The following is a 26296-nucleotide window of genomic DNA, read 5'->3' as shown; positions in this document are numbered from 1 at the left end:
CCTCCATACCAGTGGGGCACATGTCAAGGTAAATACTAAGGCTTTCTCATCTCTGCTTAGGGTTTGGTGTTTACCCAAAGGGCCAGGATTTGCACTTTAAGTCTATATTTTGTCCACTGTACCATGTTTCTCCTCTTGTGTAATAGAGTGATAGACCCATAGCTGGTGTGAGCCCTAGAAAGAATTGCCCATGACTGCTGCTGGGATCCATTTAAGATTCATGGAAGAGGGAGTTCTTCAGCTGAGGACTTGAGAACAGTTTTCTAGATGGGAAAATGAGGGCAGACCAGACAGAAGGAACAACTCATAGAAGACATAAGCATATGAGAAAATATTAAATGTTTAGCAGAGTTAGAAGTGTGTTAGTATGAGTCGTCTACGACTCGATGGCACCTAACAACAACAAATGTTATGCAACCAAATCAAAGAACAGATAGCTGAAAGGGAAATTAAGTAACAATCAAAAGCCACTTAATAAGCAACAATCACTCAGGACAGAGTGCAATTACTTCTGAAAGGGGTAGAAAATATAAAAAGCAGCACATCTAGATGGAGGAGGACCTGAAGCACTTGGTGCAGAAGATCAAGGACCGCAACCTTCAATATGGATTGAAGCTCAATATCAAGAAAAAAAGATTTCCACCATTGGGCCAACTGGCAACATCATTACGAATGATGAAGAGATTGAGATTGTTAACAGTTTTCATTTGCTTGGCTCCACAATCAACATTCTTGGTACCAGGAGCCAAGAAATCAACAGATGACATGCTTTAGGAAAGTCGGCTATCAGGGACCTCTCCAGAGTACTGAAGAGCAATAAAATCAGGCTGGAGACTAAGGTGTGCCTGATTCAGGCCATAGTATTCACAATTGCGTGCTACACATCAGAGAGCTGGACAATGACTAGGGATGACAGAAAGAGAATTGATGTCTTTGAGCTGTAGTGCTAGAGAAGAGTATTGAATATACCATGGACTGCTAAGAGAACAAACAGGTTCATTCTAGAGAGGGTGAAACAGAGCTGCTCCTTGGAGGCAAGGATTACGAAGCTTCATATGATATACTTTGGGCATGTTGCAAGGAGGGACTGGTCCTTGGAGAGGGAGGGACATCATGTTTGTGAGGGTGGAGAGACAGTGCAAGAGAGGAAGAACCTTGATGAGATGGATCGATTCAATGACTGGGGTAATGGGAGTCAGTGTGTCAGAGACAATAAGATTGAACAGGATAGAGCAGGATTTTTTTTTTTTTATAAAGCAGGAGTTAGGATTCTAGTACATAGGTCGCTTTGAGTTGCAAGCAACTCAATGGCACATAACAATAAAACAACAACATAGAGAAGCTAAAAAAAAAGTGTGACAGTGAGAGGAGAAAATGGTAGACTATCAGACAAATGAGTAGAGAGACTAGATCACAGAGAACTCTGCTAAGAGGTCCAGACTTTATACAATGACAAGCCACTGATGAGCTTTAACATGTCAGATTTACATTAGACAAATCACCCTCTTTAAAATGAAAAGTACCAGTGTCAAGCAGGTCTTCAGAGCCAAGATGCACTTGCATTTTGAAATAGAACAAATAGAAGGAAATAATTTCAGGTCACATTTAGTCCAGTTTCAGGACTATGCCTCCTTTGACCCTCTTGTAAACTTCGGAAGCATGAGGAGCATGCAATGATGAGCTTTCTGCTGTGTCATCTCATGCTTGGAAATCCTCTGGCTCTTGCCTGAGCCATGGTCCCGGTTAAACCATGGACATGGGATTGGTTCCACTGTTCCACCAAGGAGTCATGTAGACAGTTCTATGACGCACAAACACATATTCTGATTTAGATCTGGAACTGACTGCATCTCCCTGGAATTCTTTGTGCCCAAATAACCCTTACTCCCAGATTGGACAACTAATCAACCCAAGTCACATTTACTGCACACGTCATTGTTGTTAGAAGCTTTTGAGTCAACTCATAGTGAACCTATGAACAACAGATTGGAATCTTGCCTTATCCTGTACCATTCTCACCATGTTATGCTCAAGCCCATTATTACAATCCACCTGGTTGAGAATGTTCTTCTCTATCTCTGAGCCTTTCCCAGCATGATGTCTTTTTCCAAGGACTGGTCCCTCAACAACATGCTCAAATTATGTGAGACAAAGTTTCACCACCCTTGCCTCTAAGGGGCACCTTGGTTGCACTTCCTCTAAAATAGATTTGTTTCTTCTTTTGGCAGTCTATGGGATATTCGGTACTCTTCTCCAACACAACTCAAAGACATCAATTCTTCTACTGTCATCCTCATTTACTGTCTAACTTTCAGATGCATAAGAAGTAACTGAAAAGACCATGGCTTGGATACTTTAAACTGACATTCTTGTTTTTTAGTACTTTGGAGAGGTCCTACACAGCAGATTTTTCCAAGGTGACACATCTTTTGATTTCCTGACTACTGTTACCATATGTACTGATTGTGGATTAAAGTAAAATTGAATCATTGGCAACTCCAATCTTTTCTCCAACTACTAGGATGTTGCCTATAGGTCTTGTAGTAAGAATTTTTGTTTTCTTAATGTTGAGAAGCCTTTGACTTCTACAGCAAGTGTTTCAAGTCTTATTCACTTTCAGCAAACAAGGTTGTGTCTTCTGCTTAATACAGGCTGTTGCATTATACACATATACCAATTATAAAACAGTATTAGTATCACTCTGAAGATCATGAAAAAGTGGTTGCAGAAATACATGGACAAGTAAGTGCCAGAAATTCAAGCTGGATTCAGAAGAGTCCGTGGAACAAGAGATATTTTTTAATTTTGACTGAAAGCAGAGAAGACCAGAAAGATGTATACCTGTGCTTTATTGACTATATAAAGGCATTTAATGGTGTGCCTCATTACAAATTAGGAGGAAAACTGCAAAGAATGGAAATTCCAGGATAGTGAATGGCACTTGTGTGGAACCTGTATTTGGACCAAGAGCAATTCAAACAGAACCAAGTATCCCCTGTCGTAGGGCATGGTTTAAGATCAGCAAAACTATGGGTCAGGGATACATTCTTTCAGCATAACTGTTCTATCTGTCCCAAGTTCTAAAAGGGAGGATGTCTATTTAGAGACTAATGTGTGCCTGATCCAAGCCTTAGTATTTTCAGGCTTTAGTATTTACGCATCTGAAAGTTGGACAATAAATAGAAAGACTGATGAAGAATACAATGCCTTTGAATTGTGGTGTTGACAAACAGTAGTGAACATATACCATGGAGAGCCCAAAACAGACAAATCTGTAGAAGGAAGTACAACCAAGCAAGGACGGTGAAACTTTATCTCATTCACGTTGGGCATATTTTTAGAAGGAACTGACTAGTCCTTAGAGACAAACATTATGCTGGGAAATGTGGAGGGTTGGTGAAAGAGAAGACCCTCAACAAGATGAACTGATGCAGTGACTACCGCAAGTCTTCGGCATGACAAAGATAATACGGTTGGCACAGAAAAGGGCAAGACTCAGATCTTTTGTTCATAAGATTGCTATGAGTCATAATCAGCTTGATGACACCTACCTACAACAATAACATGCAATCTGTATGCTGAATAAGTAATCCAAGAAACTGGACAATGTGAATAATACAGAGAACGACTCATTAACACTTGCTGTTGTTGTGTACCGTCAAGTTACATCTGAGTGACAGCTGACCCTCCAGTGGGTTTCCAGCAGTAAATTGCAAGGAAGGAGATTGCCCATCTTCTTCCTGCAAAGTAGTTCATGGATTCAAACTGAGTTCCTCCCGGTTGGCAGCATAGGTCCTTGTCACTAAGCCACTACAACTCTATTAGCAGTTTGTACTATGTAAATAACACAACCTGGCTTTCAGAAAGTGAAGAGAACTTTCATTTACTAATGGAGAACCAAGGACTACAGTCTTCAGTATAGATTATACTTAACCTCAAGAAAACAAAAAAAATCCTCACAATTGGACCAATAGAAAACATCATGCTATATAAAAATTATACACTTTGTCAAGTATTTCATTTTACTTGAATCCACAATCAATGCTCATGGAAGCAGTAATCAAGGAACAAATGATGTATTGCACTGAGCAAATCTACTGCAAAAGGCCTCTTCTTCTGAAAAATGTTTTTGAAAAGTATTCAAGAGCAAAAAGTCTTTTTTTTTTTTTTGCAAAGAGTCTTCTTGAGGACTGAGGTGTGCTGACTCAGGCCATGGAACTGCCAACGGCCTCAGATGCATGTAAACAGTGGACAGAGAACAAGGACGACTGAAGAACTGATGCCTTTGAATTCTAGTGTCAGCAAAGAATACCGAATATACCAGACAACCAGAAGAACAAACAAATTGGTCTTGGAAAAAGGACAGAAAGAATTCTCCTTAGAGATGAGGAGAGTGTCACATAGCTTTACAAAAATTTTAGTTCAATTTCACAATTTTATAGTTCTTCACCCAAAGAAATTAAGAAGTCATGCCAAAACCAAAATTCAGTTAAATATGCATGTTGAAGTACTTGAGAGAAATATGCTGATGTCTTCAACTTATTTTTAAAGTCATGCACAAAATAAGATGAATTGATGAGTGGATAAATATGTGATAAAAGAATTAAAATGTTAATGTAGAATATGGATAGTGGGTATTTACTGTAAAGTTCTTATAAATTTTAAATATATATGAAAATTGTCTTATTAGTATTGAGTGGGGGATAAAAACTAAGGATAAAGTCAGTAATTCCTAGGAGTCCTTTCAGGAATGATAAGATTCCAAGAAGCTCTGGTGGTGTATTCAGTAGCGTTCTGTGCTGTGAACCCAAGGGTCCCAAAGTCTCCAGTGGTTCAAATTCATCTGCACTCTCTGGGATGATGGGCAAGCCTCCAGTTAAGATTTACAGCCTCTGAAATGGAAACTTGATGGAGGGTCACTATGAGTGAGAATCAACTCAGTGGCAGAGAGGTGAGCTTTTTGTTTTCCATCCCTTTTTTACAGGTCCTCTTCCTATGTATATTATCCTATCACTGACAGTACTGACATTTACTGCTGCCCCTCATTTTAAAATCTGAGTTAAGGGGGCTCTGGTGACACTTCATAGGGAGTTGCACTGCTAACCCAGAAACAGTGCCTCTCTGATGGTTTGAGTCCGTCAGTGCTCTGAAGGAGAAAGATGGGAACTCTCACGTGATTTACAGCCTCTGAAAAGTCTCTGGAGGGTCTGCTATGAGTTGGTTCTGACCTGATGGCAATAAGTATTTGCATTTACAAATCATGTTGTTTTCATGAAGCCATAATTTGTTTTAAGTGCTTAAAATTAATGTCATTAATTACAATGTCTAATCAAATACTTAATATGTACTGCTTTCCTTTTCACTTCATTAGTATTTGCTTCCCTCTAACTCCCTTCTCATTCCTGAATATCATAGGAACAAACAGACCTGTCTTAGGGGGGGAAAAAAACAACTCAGAAAGAATGCTCCTTAGAGGTGAGGTTCATCAAGAGGGACCAGTCTTTTGATAGGAACATCAGTATGCTTGGGATTGAGGGTCATCGAAACAGGAAGATCCTTCATGAGAAGGACTGATGTGGAAGCAACAATGGGCTCCGACACAGCAACAATTGTGAGGATGACACGAAACTGGGCAGTGTTTGTTCTGTTGTGCTATGGTTGCTATGAACTGTCATCAATTTGAAGGCGTCTAACAACAACAACAACAACACGATTTGAATGCACAAGCTGCTCTACAGGAGAAGGATGGGCAATCTCCTCCCTTGGGACTTACTGCCCCTGAAAACCTACTGGAGGTTCAGCTATGAGTTGGTTCTGACTTGATGGCACATAACAACTAAGAGGGACACAAACAAAAAATTCTGTCAGGCTTTATAGTTTTCAGGAAAATGGCTCTGCCTTATGTACATCTTACTCTAGGAAAATATTAAAAGGACACAAGACCATAATTAAGCCAGGAAAGAGCAAGCCTAGGAAAACATGGTTTCCATATCAGAAAGTGATAATCCATCCCTAAACAACTCCCCATCACCACTTTTCTGTGATCCTGTGACATTGCTTTAATAGGACAAAAATGTCAGATTTCTGCCTGAGTTTGTTAGAATAGCAGAGTCAAAACAAATGTAGCTATGAGTTGTACAGTCTTTCTCAAGGCAAACAATGGTTCTGCTGTAAACTGAAAATAATTAAATGGACTGCTTAGAGAACTTTAAGAGAGTTTCCTGGTAATCTAAAATTAATTGGGAAACTTTATTTTATCCTATCCTCTTTAAATTCTTCTTAACATTTATTAGTTTACCTATCAAGCTTTGTAATTCACTAAGTATGCTGTACTAAACATTAATGAATCTTTGTTTAGTGATTCAAGACTACTTGGCAGAGATGCTGTAGAGTGGGTTCAGGAATCAGATGCATGGTTGACACAGGCATTATGATCTCCTTCAAACTGGACAATCTGTGATCTGAACAATTCGTTGTATTTTCACTTACAAAAATGAACACTACTACCGTATGGTATGGTATGGTATGGTATGGTATGGTATGGTATGGTATGGTATGGTATGGTATGGTAATGCAAACTAATGTATTATTTTCAAGAGGTATCATGGCATAATACTGGCTAAGAATACAGCAAGTAAAGTCGCATTTATATTCTGGCTCTGCCACTTGCTGGCCCTGTGATCTTGAACAACTGCTTGTTTCCTATGTGGAAATGGGAATAAAAGTACCTCTTTCACAGTATTGCTATGAAGGGTTTAATACATATAATGTGACTGGAACAATGCTTGATATACAGTAAGAGCCCCAAAAGTGTGAGTGTATGTGCATAACACTAGATGTTTTTCCTACATTATTTTATTTAAGCATTAAAGTACAGAGGTTGGACCAAGGGTGCTCTGCTTGTGGAGCCTCTTTTTTACATCAACAGCACCTTGCTTCCCTAGTCTACCAAAATTGTTAAAAGTACACAAAAATTGGGCCTCCTTATGCTTACTACAGGTTGTGTTCCTGCACTGGCTGTATAGAAAGAGGAGGCAGAGTGAAAGACTCTATATAAACCTCAACCCAGGCCTTGTGCTTAGTTTGTATTGCGAATGGGGTAAATGCTGGTTGTCCCATTGTCAGTAAAGCTGACTGGTGCAGGAATAACTATATTTAAAAAAATTGAATTCTATGTACACTGACCCAGAATACATTCTATGTGCTGCCTTTTGAAATAATCCCTGGTATGTGTTCCTGTCAATGGTTTCATTATTAGGAGAGAAAGAATTCTGTTAAGAATTAATTGAATCATTGCTTAGTTAGATCATACATGTGTAAATGGTGAGGGGTGTTCGAACAGCCAACACCAAATTAAATAGTTAACCTTCTTTAGGCTGCTTGTCTTAAGTCATTTGTTGTTATTTTACAGAACTGCATTTGTGGCCATTATGAATACCCATTCTTTTCTTAAGCAGGAGTCTCTGGGTAGCAGCTAAACCACTTGTGGCCCAACCAAAAGTCTGATGGTTAAAGTCCACCAAGAGGTGCCCCCAAAGTAACACCTCTGTGGGGCAGTTCTACCCTGACACACCTGGCGCAGCCATGCATCAGAACCGACTTGATGGTAACTAGTTTGTATTTTTTTCTCTCTGAAATATTAAGTCCCTTATCTATAGTAGCATTTTCCCAACTGTTACTGAATGCTATCTTCCGCCTACGTCCTAACAGTCCTAAAATCGTAGCCCATATGCTTCTGCAAGTATCTTGCTTAGAAATAAATATATCCTGCATTCAATAACTGCTGCCGTGGCATTCAATGATCCAAGGCAGATATTAAACAAAGTGAGTTTTTCCATTCTTCAAGAGCAGCCCAGCAAAAGACTTGCCAAATGGAAAGGCTAACAGAATAAAAGAAGTTAAATATGTACTGCCCATGAAGAACTTCGCGTACTTTAAAAAATAAAAAAAGGAGGAAGGGAGCCTGGGTGAAGCCTAAAGAAACAAGGAGTCTGGCAAGAGCAAATAAAAGAGAAGGGAAAGGATGAGTAGTGGGGAGGCAGATAATATTTAAGGTTTCATATAAAGGCAAATTCTAGAGTTAAGGTGGGTTTACCAGACAGAAAAAGTACTGGAGGGAAGCCTTACCAAGCTTCTCTGGCTAAGAAGCCCGGGTGGCAATCTGTGGGTGGCCCACACTTAAGAACACAAGAAACTGGACTCAGATACAAGGAGAGGGAAGTGTCATGCGGCAGAGAGTGGCAAGAGTCAGTCCTACATACAGACATTTGGGTACAATGTGCCCTTCAGTGAGGGCATGGTGACAGCATGGGCTAATTTACAGAGCTGCCAGGGCAATAACTCAGAAAGCAATAGTGCCTTCTCACAACAAAATCGGGCAGCCCCAGAATGTTTCATGGTGGTAAAAAGCTGCATTACAGCATACTGAGATCTCATAACCTATGAAAGGAGACAAGTTTACCCAAACGAGTCTTGACACAGAGTACATTATTATGCACTCATTCTACTCATGTCCACAAGAAACTATTTAGTTTCCTTATATGGCCCTTCTCTTCAGCCCTCTTCTGTATAATAACGAAAGTCTTCTTAGAGAAACAAAGATAGAAAAGGAATAGAATTATTCCACTCATCCTCCCACTCGCTCAGTTTTTTTCCAGTAAAGTCACTGGAGACTTGTACCACTGAAAGCATTACAGAAAAACAATCAGCTTTTAAAACGACTTTTCAAAAACTGATTCTGCTACAGAAATCCATGCTGATGACAGAAGGCAAAGTAAACAGTCCAACTATCCATACTGGTTACCAGAACTAAACAGCACAGCAGTCTATTAATCTACTAAACATAACATTTTTCCTCTATGAGATCTTAGGCATGTATAGCAATGCTCATTTTATCAACGGCAAACAAAACCAAAAAAAATGCCAGCCATCAACATCTTATTTACAGAAGTGACATCTAGTTACTTCTCTTCTTAAAGTCAAGAAACCAATAACCAACTGCTTAATGGAATCCCACCTCCATTTTGTAATACATTTTCCTCCCTGTTCCTTAAGTCTCAAGTCCATTTCATAAAGAAAAATCTTTGCCCAGTTAATTGGAAAATTTCTTCCATCCCTCTTTGCTTAGAAAAATTCTACACACCCTTCAATCAACAAATGAGCATCGTGTCTTCCAGGAAGACTTCTGTGACACCGACCCTACTACAAGCATGCAGAGGACAGGTGCATATCTACCACTCTACTCAGTGCCGGCCTTGTAATTTCACTTCACTAGTCTGTTTTCCACTAGACCCTTAAAGACGAGTGCCAGATTCTATTTGACTCTGTATTCTCTAGTGCTCAGGTCAGAGACTCAACACAGTACACACAGTAAGTACATCAATAAATAAAGCTGTCCACTAATATCATTTCCCTTCTGTAAGAAGATAGCCACACTCCTCAAAGAGGACAACTACCTTCCATTTTGACCACGTGTATAGTCAGAGTGATGGCTTTGAATGAGCATACATCCGGGTCTTATCACTGATAGGACTAGCCTCAGGAAGTCAGTAACTGATGGTATCATTTACGACATCAGGACACCAATTTTTAGAGCACCTATGTGCCAGGCACTGTGATAAAATTTACTTGATACACATTACCTCAGACTTAACAGCACATGGTGACTAATTTTAACTCTATTTTGATAAAGAATCTAAGGCTCAGAAACTTCACTGTAGTCACACAGCCAGCAGGTGATGAAATAAAAATGATATGCAAGATCAGGACTAGATTTTCTTCTAAATGAACTATAAAATGAGGCTGGCTGAAGCTGCACTTTCCCACAGGGCTGAAAAAATGATGAAAGCAGCAAAGAGCTTGTCCCTCTCAGACTAAGATTATGCAGTTTTAATAGTATAAACTGAAAACCAGCTTTGTTCCTGTTCAGACTCTAAATAATTGCATATACTGCTGCCATCCTGTCAAATAACAGACCCATCAGACATTCAGTTTGAAGCATTGTTTTAAAACAACTTCTCGAATTTATTTAACTCATGTGGATAACATGGCAGAGCACTGTAGTATTGTATAAAAGGAAAAAGAGCCACCACTCAATTACTAAGCCTCACGGATAGTTCCAAATGTAGACAATGCAGCATACTGGACTCAGAGAGCACAGGATTTACATTATCTGTGGAAAGGGGGCCCAACCAGCTATTTTCTCCAATTCAAGATGTTTTACTAGAGAGCCTCGCATTAAAAAAAAAAGGGGGGGGAGGGAAGAGTAGGCTGTTTTTTCATTTTTCACTACTACTTATAAAAAGGACCAGAAGTAATGACACACACATTCATATACACTCACACAAACACATACACACTTTAAAAGAGATTCTTCCAGAAGTCTTTTAAGGATAAGCTCAGTCTTTGCACCTTTCCCCCACCCTATATTTTTATAAAGGGTTTTACATTATATTGACCTTTTACTCAAGCTTGCCACGCAAAGCCTAAGCTTCCTCAAATCCTAGACATAATTCCAGAATTCTTCCCACACCTCTGATCTTAATCAGCCCATGGAGGAGCCAGCTGGAAAGTCATGGGTAACAACTGCTTTCAAAAACTCTTATGAATTGCAAGGTCACTCATAATCTTATCTTTAAATAGCAAGACAGTTGATTATATCACTTACTTCATATACCAGGTTAAGATGGAGGGTGGGAGCTGGACCTGTGGTCCTGTGTCACGTCAGCAGTCAGGCCAAACTCCTTTCACCAGAGCTCACTGTGTAAGGTCACTGCCCTACCACCTCAACCCACTGAGCTCACCACCTGTGCAGGTATAATGAAGTTACTTATTGTTGGAACAGCTCATCTTCTACAAGCAACAAATGAAATGCTTTAAATGCTATTTAGAACTATTAACAAACTCTTTCTTGGGAAACCCTTAACTTTTAGGCAAACAGGAGAGTTAAAAATATAGTGGTACAATGTCTAGATAGAAATGTGTGCCTTCTTTCTTCTTGGCAAATTTGTTGGAAAACTTCGGTTCTCCAATGTTGTTTCCTTGAGAAGGAGAAACTTTATTTACTGTTGTACACTGTATGAAAGGAAGGATCTCTCTTCAGCCTTCATTTATTTGTACGTGTTTCACTCTGAGGCACTAAGAGTAGGAAAGGAGAACAAAAACCATGAGCAATATAAAACACACTGTGTCAGCTACATGACAACTCCTCTAACATCATCAATGTGGACTCTAACTTCTTGTGGAGTTGAATACATCATTAAATTTCTATTTGTGCTCTGTCTGAGGCTTTTACCTAACCACTAATTGCGAGTAAAGGTCTAAAGAGCTTTTATGAAAGAGGTAGGACACAAGTAATGTGCTGACCAGGAGCCAACTGTCAGTGTACTTTATAATGGAGGGCAAAGGGGAATTCACAGGGAGATTTGTTTCCGTCTTTAGTCCAACCAAGACTTAAAGAAAACTAGTTCATGGGGACAGAGAGTGTAATAGCAGATTATGGGGGGGAGTAGTAAACAAACCAGGTTTGTTTGTTTTTTGCTGTTGTTTTAAATTAACTAAACCAACACAGGCTCACAGAATACAAAGGAACAAGAAGAAACACTTCCTGAGTCATAAATGGATCAGGGCACAGAGTGGGTGGGCCACAGTGGATCAACCATCAGATGGCTTCAGTGATAATTCTGAAACCTGTTCCAATTTATTTTTGGAGTGAATTCTTCTCCTGGACAGGCCATACTGTGCTTTAAAAATGTCATTAGAAAGTAACAGCTTTTAAATATTCCTTTGCCTCTTGCTTCCAAGTGATTTCCTTTTGGATGAAAACCACAAAGCATATAAACCTCACATAGATGGAAGAAGTCTTCTGATGCAGGTGAGGTGAGGAACCAGGCAAACTTACACAGTAAGTGAGAAAGTTTCTTTATCTTAGTCTTCTCCCTTGAGCTTTCCAAGTCTCTGACCTAAGGGAGATGAGGTTTATTTCTTCTGGAAGAATCCAGTAATGGACACTTGTCTGTTGGCTTTGCCCAGAGCAGCAGTCCCTTTCTTGGGGCCCTTTCGTTCTTCTTTGGGTTCTTTTTTCATAGTCATGGTAGGAGGTCTGTGCACAGAAGATATCTTCATCTTAAACTCCTCTTCACTATCTGTGCAGGATTCACTCTCATAGACTTTCTCAGTAACTGGTGGAATAAGAATAAAAAGAGGATATGAATGGGCTGAGTCAGGAAGAACATTACTTTATCAAGCGTAATTAAAAGGCTTGCTCAGACTTCTTGCTTGAGTTGGTGAGCCGATCGATACTCTCTCCCAGAAGAAAGCAGATCTGGCGTCAAGGAGGAATCAAATCCTGGGCTCACAAAGCTCTAGTTTGGTCTTAGAATTAACATTCCCCATTACTCCCCCAAAACTCCCCCATAGCTTATCATTTCACTGATTAAATCTCAGTGTACTTGTCAGCCCTCGATCAGCTTATCCTGGGTTCCTCCAGCAAGCTCCATCCTAATGTCACTCAATTGAAAGATTAATCAGTCAACTGTTCTGAATGACTATATCAACCCATGATTTAGTAGTGATGTCCATCATGAAGATAACTCTCATGAAAATTCTACCAGACAGATGGCAAGAAAACTTGATGGTTTCGAGGAAGGACAATGATAGAATGAGAAACAAAGCTACCAATTCTCTAACATTCTTACCAGTCAAAAGCATATTTTGTCTTTTCCTCCCCCCAAAAAACGAACTGAACCTTCCCTAACAGAAATTTTGAAGAGAATTCTACTAGGAGCTCTGGTGGCCTAGTGAGAAGAGCTGTGTTGCCGTAGGCATTCTCCTCTTGTGTGAATGACTTAATGTCTCTGAATCCCACTGGAGGGTCAGATATGAGTCAGTCTGACTCATCAACAACAACAACAACAAGAACAAAATACTAGTGAGAAGTCTTTATAAGAAAGCTCTAAAGTCATTATAAGGCACAGCCACAGAAAATAGTTTGCAACAATGATGTTACAGGGAACTGAAGTCTTCAGTGTTACTACAATACATACAACTACCATAAGAAACAGTGCAATGCCACCTTCCTGTGATTTTAGAGAGCTGCAGCAGCTACATAATCAATCTCACTTAAATTCTTTCTCTGTCTTTCTGGTGGAAGCCAATAAGGAAGAAACAATGAACTTTTCTTAGTAATCTTATATGCTTAATTAATAGTCAAATGATTAAAGTGAAGGATTTTCCCCCATTAAAGAGCCATGGTAGTTTTAAGTTCTTATTAAAAATTTATTTCTACTTGTCAAAGTATCCTAGATGTACAGGTTTTATTCTAATACCTAGTCTCCAATTTATATAATCTCAAATACGCATCAGAATGCCCCAGAAGGCTTGTTAAAAACATGGAATGCTGGGCTCCACCCATAGTTTCTGATTCACTAGCTTCAGTACATGCTTTTCAGCAATACTGATGGTGTTAATATAAAGATCACATTGAAAATCACTGTTCTTTCCTTCCCTATAAAATCAGGATAATACTGTCTCAAAGACTATACAGGCCCATGTAGCGGCATTTAGCAAGCCCTAAAAGTAGCTCTAGTGGTGCAATTAGTTACATACTACACTTAACAAGAAAGCTGGCAGAATCCACCAAACCATTTCAAGACAGAAAAATGGCCAGTCTCCTCCCATAAAGGTTTACAGCTTTGGAAATGCAGTGGAGGTTCACCAGATTTTAGAATCAACTCAGTATTACTGGGTTTGGTTTTTTTGTTTCGTTTTGGTGTTTAAAAGCATAGGAATAGCAAAAAAGAGGACCCTCAATGGGATGAATTGACACAGCAGTTGCAATAATAGTTACATTTTAAGGATGAAACAGGATCAGACTGAGTTCTGTTATATTTAGGGTCATTATCTCAGTGTTGACTTGACGACACTAAACAAAAACAATGACGATGACAACATTCAATGCTATTTTTCCCTTCACCATGGACAATGCTAGAGATTGACTAGCTATTGCCACAATATAGTCCATACCCATTATACTTCCAATTCCATTAAGGATGTGTAATTGACAGTCCTCTTCCCAAAAATTCTGAAAACTAATCAGCACTTTAAAGAGCCTAGTATTCACTCTAATTCCTGCCAACTTAGAAGCAAAAAGATACTACAAAGCTTTAAACATATATTAAGCATTCTCTAAGAAGAACTAAAACCTTTGAGTTGTGGTATTAGAGAAGTGTGCTGAATAGCCCAAGAATTGCAAAAAGAATGAACAGGTACATCTTGGACAAAGTACAATCAGAATGCTCTTTGGAGGCAAGGATGGCAAAACTTTATCTTATACGCTCTGAGCTAACCCTTGGAAAGAGACATCATGCTTGTAAAGGTGGAGAGTCAGAGAAGAAGAGGGAAGAACCTCAATGAGATGGACTGACACAATGACTGCAGCAACAGGATCCTGTGTGTCAAGAGATGTTGAGGATGGCATAGAATAGGACAAGGTTCAGAACTGCTGTTCACAGGGTCACTATAAGTCATACTCAACTCAGTGGCACCCAACAACAACAAGGTCTTACTAAGGTAATACTAGTGTATTACACAAACCACCAACAAAAGGTTGATGATTTAAATCCACAAGGTTTTCCTGGAAGAAAAGCAGGCTTTACTATTTAAACGGTGCGTCTGAGGCCAGAGGCATCAATAGTCTCTGCAAGTTTATTTTAAAAAATTAATATCACCCCTCCATACGCCCCAACTCACTGTCATCGAATCAGTACTGACTTAGCTGACCTTCTAGTGGGTTTTTGGAGGCTTTAAATCGCATAGAAGAAGACTGCCCATTCTTTTTCCTTGGAGCTGAGGGTGGATTTGAGCAGCTAGAGTGGCGTAGCCTTTGGGCTGGGGAAACAACTTTCTATGGACTACAGCAAGACGGCAGAGCATCCTTATGCAAGTTTATTAGAGAGGTATAATTTCACATCTAATCCAGGTCTACTGAGTTAGAATTTTAACTGTAGTAATGCAACAAAGCTTGAGGAACATATGCAACAAAGTTTGAGGAACCTTGTACTAAGTGGGGAAAGTTTCTTGGCCATAACCATTTGTTCTCAGCAATTATGTTTTCAGAATAGCAGTTCTATCTTATACATGCCTTCAAAAGCATTATGTAATTGAATTGAGTACCTTAGTCAAGTCTGAAAAGCCATCTATAGATAGAGAAAATAGCTTACTAGCAATTGGTAGTTGATGGAGAGTTATGCTGCCAACCTAAAAGTGAGTGGTTCAAATCCACCAGTTACTCCCAGGGAGAAATAGGGCAATCTCCTCTAGTGCAATTTATAGCCTCTGGGAACCCATTGGAGGGTCAGCTCTGAGTTGTTCTCACTCCATGGCAATGAGTGAGAGTTTATACTGTCAAACTGTCCTCTCTTCAAGTAATATTTTATAGTCAAATGACAGCATGTCTGAAAACTAATTCTAATCCACCAATTGTTAGTTTATGGCTTATTAATGAAACAATAGGCTGCCGTGTTGACAATTTTCAACAACGTATTGCTTGGAGAAGTTAAAAACCAGTCAGGGAACATCAACATAGGTCTTCAGCAGCATATCAAGTGTGGTGGAAAAACTAAAAGGAACATTTCCATACTCAAAGCTATAGTTACTTTGAAATACAGAACAAAGGAGTTTTCAACTTAAAAACACAGTACATTTATTTTCATTAAGAAGCTCTAGTAGACCAAACCGGACGATTTTGAAACAGGAAAGACACGGGAAGAACGAGGAGCAATGGCAAGTACGGTGACGCTCTGTGGTGCTCTGAGAAGAAAAAAACTGACGCATTTGGTAACGGCTGCAGTCGGCCTCAGAGATTCCAGGACTCACTCGGTGCTATGGAAAAGAGCTTGCTCCCAGTATAAACAGGTGACCAACCATGAGGACTTGCCCATTCCAATGGAGAATCTTTATAAGGAACCTCTTAAAAAATGTATCTTGTGTGAAAAACATGTAGATTATAAGAATGTACAGCTTTTTTCCCAGTTTATTTCTCCATTTACTGGATGCATATATGGAAGGCACCATAACAGGTCTTTGTGGGAAGAAACAAAAAGAAATCACAAAAGCAATTAAGAGGTCTCAAAAACTGGGATTTATGTCAGTTACATACAAGGATCCTGCGTATCTCAAAGATCCAAAAGTGTGTAATATCAGATATTGGGAATAAATTATGTAAGACCAATAAAATGATTGTGTCACCACCAAAAAAAAAAAAAAAAAAAAAAAAAAAAGCTCTAGTAGCACAGAGATTAAAGAATTAATCAACTTGCCAAAAAGGTCAGAAGTTCAAACTCACCAGCTGCTCCAAAGGAGAAAGGAGGGAGGCAGTCTGCTGTCATACAGTTAGAGCCTTGGAAACCCTATGGTCACTATGAATCAGAACCAACTTGACAGCAGTGAGTTTAACTGAAAAATTGCCACTTTTCTAAACTGTCGTTATTTTTAAAAGTGCAGGTGTGTGTGAGTAAACTCAGATCTCTTTCCATTCAACTAGTTTGCTTAGAAATCCACCCCTCTGTCCAAGAATCCATCCTAAACCCCTCTTAGGGGCCTAAATTTCAGGTCCCTATAGCGAATGCATAGAAAGAGAAATATTAGTATTTTAAATCCTCAGTACAATGCTGTCCCAGCACAGGGAAGGGGCAGGCCCCTGTGGTGGCATATTTGGAACAAACTGACAGAAAAAGGAAAGCAGAACTCCTTTGTCATTAAGAGGAGCCAAGATTCATTAGGTTGAGCTTGGACTAAAAGCATTTTTTAAAAAGTGCTATGTGAGCAGAGTTTTCATTGTTGCGTCCAAGGATCTTAATAGGCCTGTCTGGAGAGAGGAGTGCAAGAAAGTCCACATCCCACACCTGGCCAAAAACGGAGTATTGTGTTTTGAACAAAGAAGGAGGTAATTAGGCACAAGTTTGCATGGATTCTCACAAAGATATAGCTGACTTTTTCCTTTTGGGGAAAAAGGAGGGGAAAACACTAGTACTGATTATTTTGTCTTAAGTTTCAAAAATAAATAAATAAGAAAGAGCTCTGGTGGCCTAGTGGCAAGAAGCTGCGCTGCAATCCTGAATTTAGGTACGCATTTCGAATCCACCAGATGTTCTGCTGAGAAGGAGGAGGAAGCAAACTCCTCCTGTGCCAGTCAGACCCGATTTGACAGTACACAACAACAACAAAAAAATAGGCTAAGAAAGCCAGGAGTAAATATATTACAGTCAATAGGAAAAACAAGTCTTCTGTTAGAAAACTGAGGGGGCAGGGTGGAATTGGGGTAGAGAAAGACCACCTGAAGTTCTTAATTCATAGGCTCACAAGAAACCTACACAGAATCCCCACATGTAAGGAATTCTATTCCTCAATAAAAAACAAAACCCAAACACACTGCCATTGAGTTGATTCTTGGTGACCATGTAGGACAAGAATAAAATGTCCCAGAGCATTTCCAAGGTCGTAAGTAATCTTTAAGGTACATAATAACCACAAATCTTCAGGGAAAGACTGCCACGGCTTTCTTCTAAGGAGCAGCTAGTGAGCTCAAACATTAACTTTTGGTTAACAGCCAAGTGATTTAACAATCAACCTACCAACACGTTATAATTAAATTAGCAGAAGGTGTTTTTTTTTCAGGGGAGTGGTAAGTGAGAACTCAGATAGGGTACAAAATCAATGGGCATCGTCACTAATTTTAACAACCATTCTGCTATAAAGAGCTAACACACTCAATCTTTATGAGAGTTTAGACTAGAAACAACAAAATCAAGGTAAAAGTAAAAAACTTCTCTAAGGACAGAGAATTTATGTCCACAAGAAAGGAGAAATGGGGAAAAAAATAAACAAGGAAAATCACAAAAAGGACTGAAATAAGAGAGAAATGCTCTTTCCAAAACAAAAAAATAAAGTACACCAAGACCTTAGCACCCCATCAAGCATCAAGTTAGATCCTAAATGTGCCACAGAAAAAGGCGGTGTGGTTCAACTGTGGAAAGGGCAAAAACATGGCTACAGAATTCACCACTGACTCATGACCTGAATTCTAATTCTCCTCTAGGGCTCCAAAGCAAGCACATGTCTTTATATAACATGCCTTACAAAGAGGAAACATAAAAAAGATTTAGATGAGTCACCTCCCTCAGAAGAACAAATGGGACAGAATACCAACAATACCTTCTTTTCTACTGACAAAACAACCTTTCTTAAGTTCAAATTGTGGGTTTCATCTTGAAGGTGTCTTAAAGATCTATAACTTCATTTGAATTTTTACAACCACCTCATCAATATGCAAAATAAAATAGTTATTTTACATTCATTTCACATGTCAAGAAATTTCCCTGTCAGAGGTTACACAACTTTTACCTGAAATCTCAAAGCTTCATTTTATAGCCTAATCAAGACCCAAGCATTCTGACTTTAGTTATAGCATTCCGGCATCACTAAGAGATGACTCAGATATACATTAAACACAATGCTTTATGAAGCATTATGGTGCTTCTCTATAATAACTTACTTCTGGATTTGAAGCAAACATTTTTTCTTACCTATGCAGCCTTCATCATCCACATAGGTTTTAGATTTTAATACACGCTTTCGTTTTCTTTTGTTTTCTCCATTTGAGCCCTAAAAGATCAGAGGATAAATGTTAGAATGATCAATGAAGCTATAAGAAAAATAAAATTAAAAGCTTAATCTGTAACAATTACTTTCCAATATTCCATTTTGAAAATAGTTGAAAGAGGAACTCTATACATTTCCTTCTAGGGGACTAGTCCCATCACATACATTTCTTAGGCTCCTTAGAAGGCTTGATAATTTTTCACTTTTTATGAGATGGAGTGAATCATAGTGAGCAAAGAACTAAGTTCACTGAGTCAACAAACTTGTGCTGGTGGCTTAGCCACCATAGCGACAAATAGGACAAGATCCTTACACTTAGTGGAGAAGAAAGAGAACAAACCATTGCAATACACTATAAGAAGTGCTTTGATGAAATGCTGCAACAGATAGTATGGAATACACAGGGATAGCATGGAAATAAGAGCAGGTGCATCTATGGCATACATTTGTGCTCTAGACATTAGATATTCCAGCTTTGCCATTTCAACATTCTCTCTCCCTCTCATAGACCAGGTTGGAACTAACTCATAGCTGATCCTCTGTTGAGTTATTGAGTCTGTAAACTGTACGGTAGGAGAATGTCCATCTTTTTCCAGAACAACTGCTGGTGGATCTGAACTGCAGGGAAGCACAGCCTTTGAGTTTGCAGTACAACTTCCTATGGACTATGTCACTAGGAGCCTATTTCAACATACCAACTATCTAATTTTGTCTCATGGAGCCCTGGTGGCTCAGCAGGTAAGAACTGGTTATTAATTACTCTTGTTTGAACCCAACAGTCACTCACAAGAAGGATGTGGGAGTCTGTTTCAGCAAAGCTTACAGCCTTGGAAGTACTCTCTATTCTACAGGGTGTCTAAGAGTGGGAATCAACTCAACAGCAACGGAGGTGAGAGAAAATTAGACTCAGATTAAGTATTATTTTGTTCTAGTGACTCTTTGGGAAATTCAGGTGACCTAGTAGCTAAGGAGTTGCACTACTGATCCAAAGGCAGGTGGGTCAAATCCACCAGCTGCTCCATCTGAGCAAGATGGGCAATTTCCTCCAGTATAATTTACAGAATTCTGCTGGAGGGTCAGCTATACAATGCAAGATTTACCTTTACAGTACTGAATTAAGGAAAATTAATAGTTATAAAGCTTGTCAGCTTCTTTTCCATTTTCTCAACTCGTCACTATCTACAATTAATTAATACAGAAAACATGCTGCTGTAGGTCATTCATACTCCTCTATTTGTTGCCAGATTTTTGATTAGGGCCTTTCCAGAAGAGCTTCTAAAAGCAACAAATGTGAATCAGTATTAATTTGCGCTCTTATACTCCCTTGCTCTGATACAGGCAATACTTCTTTTAGCACAACTTCAGCAGGAGTGAAGCACAGCAGCTGTAGCTGGAGCACATGCTGGAGGTCATGAAAATCCAAACAACTCTCAAGACCCAACTCAACTACCTACCTGAGACTATACCACAAAGCTAAAATTCTACTTCTAGAGAAAAGCCATATGATCTATAGTAGAGCAGAATGAAACAAGAGCCATCTACTGGCATTTATGAAGTATACAAGTAAACGGAATTAGTATAGTAATTTTACATTCTTGGACTTAAAAGATGGTGTGAAAATTCAGCTGTCTTAGTAGTTTTACCTTCGTGGAAGGAGGGTCTGGCTCAGTCTTTGGCACTGGTTCAGGAGGTGGAGAAGCAGGAGGAGGAGGAGGAGGTGACTCAGCTTCATAAACCCCAGGAGAGTCTGGTATGACTGAAATAATAAAGCAAGCTAAGATAAGAGAACTACATAACTGTGTCTGGTACCATGCCTTCTCCACTGCCACTTTACACGCCCAGGTTCTACAAATGGCATTTTCAAGCAGTAATTCATGGCAATCAAGGGTTTTTTATTACAATTAAAATAATTACCTATTTTATACAGATAAAACTAAAGAATTACTGAAGTTGGTTTATACCATAGGTAACATATTAGCTAAGTTTCATAGTGCTAAGTTTCATAAGTCAGAGCGTGAAGCTGTTTTACCAATACCTACTGATCTTCAATGACCTTTCATGCATGTCACTTCACAGCGCTTCACTTTATCCTTTCATCAACATCTCTAAGAGGCAAATTTTCATTATTCACACATCAGAGTTGAGAAAACTAAGGTTGAAAGAGATGACTAAATTTTCTCAGGTCACACACCTTGTAACTGAGGGAGTTTTTAATCCCAAGTTGGTTTGATTCCTCAGTCTTGCTATTCCAGTGGTACTATGCAATTTAGGCCTTAAGAATTAATATCCAAAAATTATTTTATAGAGAAACCTTTACTACTGGTTGCTCCACTGATAAGGCTTGTGCTGCTACTCAGAAATTTGCAGAAGGATGCTTTTAGAGAAAAAAAATATTACTATGTAAATAGATCTGAGAAAATATGTCATCAAATGAATCTTCAACATTTTGGAATAGCTTCAAAATAGTGGTCTTAACATAGGCACTTAACCTAAGAAGTGAAATCAGTCAGCTGACTTATTAACTAATTACCACAATGAAACTGCAGACCAGAGAATGGACTGGTCTAGCCTTACCTGCTCCTTAAATTTCCTGGCTGTATTCAAATTCTTAGCACAAGTCTTAGTTTTTAAATTCTTCCAACTGATTAGGTCAGAGTTAAAAATTATTAAAGTGGAGGGCTCAAGGCTAAATGACCTAAAGAGGGGAAGTAGAACAAGAGCCAAAGTTTTTTAAATAATAATCCATAATATATTTCAAGTATGAAATGAGCCTCAAAACATTATAACATCTGGGAAACAAGAGAGAAAGAAGGACCTTAATCTGGTTATTAAACCAGTGCTGGGGGGTTAGGACACAAGGGGAGCTCACAAAAGAGGTAAGTCAAACCAAATAACAAAACACCTATTTTTCAGAAGATACAGCTGTTAAGAAAACTGTGCCATAAGAGTAGATGTGCTGCAGTGGTAGGAGGAAAGTTTATGAAGTAAGGAAGTCAAAGAAAAGGAATTCTGAGTACTCACAGTAATAAATCTAGGAGTTCTTATTTTCTTTCCAGTTCTGTAACTACTTAACTTACCAAGGAAAACATTTCATCCTAGTGGCACGCACCAAGACTCTTCTTACTGCACCATATGCAAATGTTTACTAGATTTCTCCTCTAGGTGTTAAGTAAGTTCTATGCGGGCAGAAAGACCACTATTTTCTTGACATTGCAAACATTGTTACAAAGAATAATTTCTCAATAAGGGAGATCAATCACTTCTGAAATTAAATTCCCAAGAAAGATTTCCAGGTCAAGGAGGACTAGCATATACATCCCTGTTTTTTATATCTCTCTGCTCCCCCCCCCAAAAGCATGATAAGCAGAGGCATAAAATAATATAATCCTTATAAGAGAAAAACCATCACTTGCCAGTTTGTCTTAACTGCAGGTTGCTATGATGTTGGCTGCTACACCACCAGTATTTCAGATAACAGAAGAGTAAACTATGAAGGACAAGTTTTAGTGACATTTACAGGTTAAAATTAGGAAGAAGGGAAAGACAAAAATTAACATGAGAAGAGCCTCTGACATGTGCTTTTGAATGTACAGAAACTAACGCAAAAGGAAAAAAAGATAGAGTAAAAGAATTGAACAGAAGATTTCAAAGGGCATAGTATTATAATGAAATGGGTAAAAATCTAGAATTAAAACCAAAAGAGAAGACCCTTGGCATATCTCAAGTTGAAAGAACTAAAAAAAAGATTCAAACCGCAAATTAGAAACTGAAAGAATCTATGGGAAAAAATAATGAATGATACTGGAAATTTATATACATGTATTTTTAAAAAGGAAGGGATAATAAAAGTCACTATACCAAACAGAAGTGTTTAACAAAGAACCATTTCAGGAAGTACTATATGACCAAGAATCAAAGGTAGTAAGGGAAGAACACCAGTCTGTGCTCAAAGGAATGGCAAAGAATAGGTTTCATGATTGACAAAGTATCAATTGAGGGTGGTTCAGCAAACAGATACAGCCTACATGTGCTCACTTTCTATCTAAGATAAAAAAATCTGGAAGAGCTTTTTGGTCAGCCAAGTGGAAGAGACTCACACTTGTTTGTGCCCATTCTAAAAAATGGTACTCCAATAGAGAATACAGATATTATCACACACAAGGAAACTCTTGCCGAGAAGTACTATAAAGTGACGGGAGCTGCATATCCACAGGTAACTGCCAGAATTTCAGGCTGGATTCAGAAGAAGCCATGGAATAAGTGACATCACTGATGTCAGGTGGATCTTGGCTGAAAGGAGAGATATGTTTACTTATGCTTTACTAATTTTGGAAAAGCAATCAACAGTGTGGATTATAATCAATTATGGATAATACTGAGAAGCATGGGATTGCCAGAACATTTAACAGTGCTCATGCAGAGCTTATACAGAGACCTAAAAACAGTCATTTAAACAAGGGTCTACTGCATGGATTAAAAGCAGGAAAGGTGTGTGTCAGGGTTGTAGCCTTCTGCTACAACTATTCAATCCATACGCTGGGCAAATAATCCAAGAAGCTAGAATGTATGAACACCTCAGAAGTGCAGCCAAAGTGTTGCTTACAGGCAAGGATGATCATCTCACACACTTCGAGCATGTTGTCCCTAGAAAAGGGACTGGAAAAGTGGAGAGTTAGCAGAGAAGAATGTCTGCAGTGAGAGGAACTGATGCAGAATGATGTAGTAGTCATTGTAACCACAGCAGACTGTGAGAATGGAGAGCACCCGACAGGACTGCTGTGAGATGGGACTGACACCAGAACACCTAATAACATTAAGAGACAAGAGAATAGAAGGGCCAAGAGGCTTTAATGAAAAGAAATTGCAACAAATTCCTGAAAGATGGACAACAGAGGGGAAGAAATTGTTGAGATCATTTAGTTCAGTCAGACGACAGCTGTTGTTATGTGCCATCGAGTCGCTTGCAACTCATAGCGACCCTATGTACAAGAGCCCTAAACACCGTTCTATCCTGTGCCAACCTAGCCATCTCAAACACAGTCATTCCCACCACTCCAGTCAGAGAATCGATCCATCTCATCGAAGGTCTTCCTCTCCTGCGCTGCCCCTCCACTCTGCCAAACATGATGTCCCCCTCCAAGGACCAGTCCCTCCTTGCAACATGCCCAAAGTATGTCAAACGAAGCTTCAGAATCCTTGATTCCAAGGAGCATTCTGGCTTCACCCTCTCCAGGACAAACCTGTTTGTTCTCCTAGCAGTCCATGGTATATTCAATGCTTTTCTCCAGCACCACAGCTCAAAGGCATCAATTCTCTTCCTAACATCCCTAGTCACTGTCCAACTCTCCGATGCACAGCACATAACTGCAAAGACTATAGCCTGGATCAGGCACACCATTGTCTCCAGACTGACATCGTTGCTCTTCAGTACTCTTGAGAGGTCCCTCACAGCTGACTTTCCCCAATGCAATTCATCTCTTGATTTCCTGGTGGCTGTTACCAAGAGTGTTGACTGTGGAGCCAAGCAAACTAAAACTGTTAACTATCTCAATTTCTACACCATCCATACTGATGCTGCCACTGGCCCAGTGGTGAGAATCTTTGTTTTCTTGATGTTGAGCTTCAATCCATATAGGAGGCTACAGTCCTTGACCTTCTGCAGGAAGCGCTTCAGGTCCTCCTCAGTTTCAGCAAGCAGGGTTGTGTCATCTGCATAATGCAGGTTGTTGATGACTCTTCCACCATTCCTGATGCCACACTCCTCCTCGTACAGCCCGGCGTCTCAGATGATCTGTTCTGCATACAGATTGAAAAGGTATGGAGACATACCTGACGGATCCCTTTCTTGATTTTGAATCATCCAGTGTCTCCCTGATCTGTTCTAATGACTGCCTCTTGGTCCAAGTATAGGTTTTGCATTAGCACAATCAAATGTTCTGGGATTCCCATTCTTCTCAGAGTCAGCCACAGCTTGTTGTGATCCACACAGTCAAAAGCCTTTGCATAATCAATAAAGCACAGATAGACATTCTTCTGGTATTCTTTGCGTTCTGCCAAGACCCATCTAACATTAGCTATAATATCCATAGTACCACGACCTCTTCTAAATCCAGCCTGCACATCTGGCAGTTCTCTGTTGACATATTGTTCCAAATTCTTGCTTGCATGTGATATTAATGATATTGTTCAATAATTTCCGCACTCTGTTGGGTCACCTTTCTTTGGAATGGGAACAAAAAGTCCATTTAATCTAATTTTTAAAATTGTATGTTTGTGTTCCTAAATTGCAGAGGTAAAAGTAATGCTGGAACAACAAATCTTACACATATACTTACTTATCAAGGAGTATTTTAAGAAAAAATAGGGAAAACTAGAATTTAAAGAACTTTCAAATATTATCCATTTTATAAAACCTTACAAAACCACCATAATCTCTGTTATAAAGAACTTAAATTCAAAGAGACAAAACCCTTCTCCATATTCATACTCTAGATTCCAGGTCTGTCTGAAACTGTTATCAAGCATTCAGTCTCAATATGTTTTTTTAGTGACATAAGCATATGGAATGCTTGATATACTGGTGTATTCTAATGTATCTGTAGACAGATTTCTATAGATACAGATTATCTGATGAAAGGTATGTAATGGAGCACAGTAAGAATTCTGACAAAGTAATTTCAGGGATACAGCAAACACTTGTTTTCCAAGTGTTTTCTGATAGAAATGGGTAATCAGAATTCCTAGAAAATCATTCATAAATTCCTGTCTTAAGACTATTTTTAATTTGCCCATCTTTACTTTAAAAGACACATAACAACAACAAAAAACCCCCAACAAAAAAGACATATTTAATCTCCTCCTTAAGCAATCTGCAAGAACTGAAAATGTTAAGACTTTTTTTATAAAAAAACCTTTCTTTTATTAATTTTAATGAACATTTACAGGGACTTTAGTTTTCCATTCATTCATTGTTGCATTCTTCTCGCTGCCCCCCCCCAAGTTCGCTCTTTGAAAAGTAAAAGAAAAATTCTTTCATTGGTATACAGTCTGTCCTCCCCGCCCAAGTATACTCCACTACGCAACCTTCATTCTGGACTCTTGTCATGAATATAATACCCAATCATATATCGCTTTTAAACTGTTCTCTCCCTCATCTATTTCAATATAGTATACATAATGTATCTAATTTTTCTCAGTCTCACTATAATAATACTCTTTTTTTTCCTTTAGATAAAGTGTTAGGTTTTTTGTTTTGTTTTGTTTTTTCAGTAATTATACCAAGAGCACATGAAAGCAGCCAACTATAGATGGTATGATACTGGAAACATAGGTTTGTGCAACAAAGGATTTCACAAAATTCATCAGTACAAAGACTCCCATGTCCCTTTCCTTTCCCAACCAACATAGACAGACCTTTCAGCCACGCCAAATATTCTCCAGTTGGGATGTCAAGAAACAGTCACCAAAGTTCTAGAAATGGAACCAATTTACATTGTCTAGAGGTCTCTGATTAACAACAGAGAATCAAATCCATCAAAGAAAATGAAGTGGCAATACTTTATAATGTTCATTTCAGGCCACAGAATGAATACATTTAAGGCTTTATTTTATCATATAACACCTTTTTTTTAAAAAAAAA

The 26296-nt window shown here is 38.9% G+C and overlaps 1 protein-coding gene and 1 pseudogene across 1 annotated transcript in view; one reads left to right on the top strand and one right to left on the bottom strand.

Moving 5' to 3' along the window:
• Positions 1 to 11976: 11976 nt before the first annotated feature.
• POLD3 (polymerase (DNA-directed), delta 3, accessory subunit) overlaps positions 11977 to 26296 on the bottom strand; it is a 68501-nt gene continuing 54181 nt past the window's right edge. Inside the window, exons 10-12 of the mRNA XM_006885579.1 lie at positions 20301 to 20413; positions 18582 to 18660; positions 11977 to 12179 (exon numbers count right to left, since the gene is read on the bottom strand). Of these exons, the coding sequence (XP_006885641.1) occupies positions 11977 to 12179; positions 18582 to 18660; positions 20301 to 20413 (395 nt within the window). The remainder of the gene's footprint in view (positions 12180 to 18581; positions 18661 to 20300; positions 20414 to 26296) is intronic.
• Positions 15778 to 16213, top strand: LOC102866570 (annotated as a pseudogene).

This window comes from Elephantulus edwardii, unplaced genomic scaffold (assembly GCF_000299155.1).
Source record: "Elephantulus edwardii isolate Elephantulus edwardi_28Jun2011 unplaced genomic scaffold, EleEdw1.0 scaffold00044, whole genome shotgun sequence".
Lineage (NCBI taxonomy): Eukaryota > Metazoa > Chordata > Mammalia > Macroscelidea > Macroscelididae > Elephantulus > Elephantulus edwardii.
The sequence above is the reverse complement of the archived record's forward strand: the minus strand, read 5'-3'. Positions and strand labels throughout refer to the sequence as shown.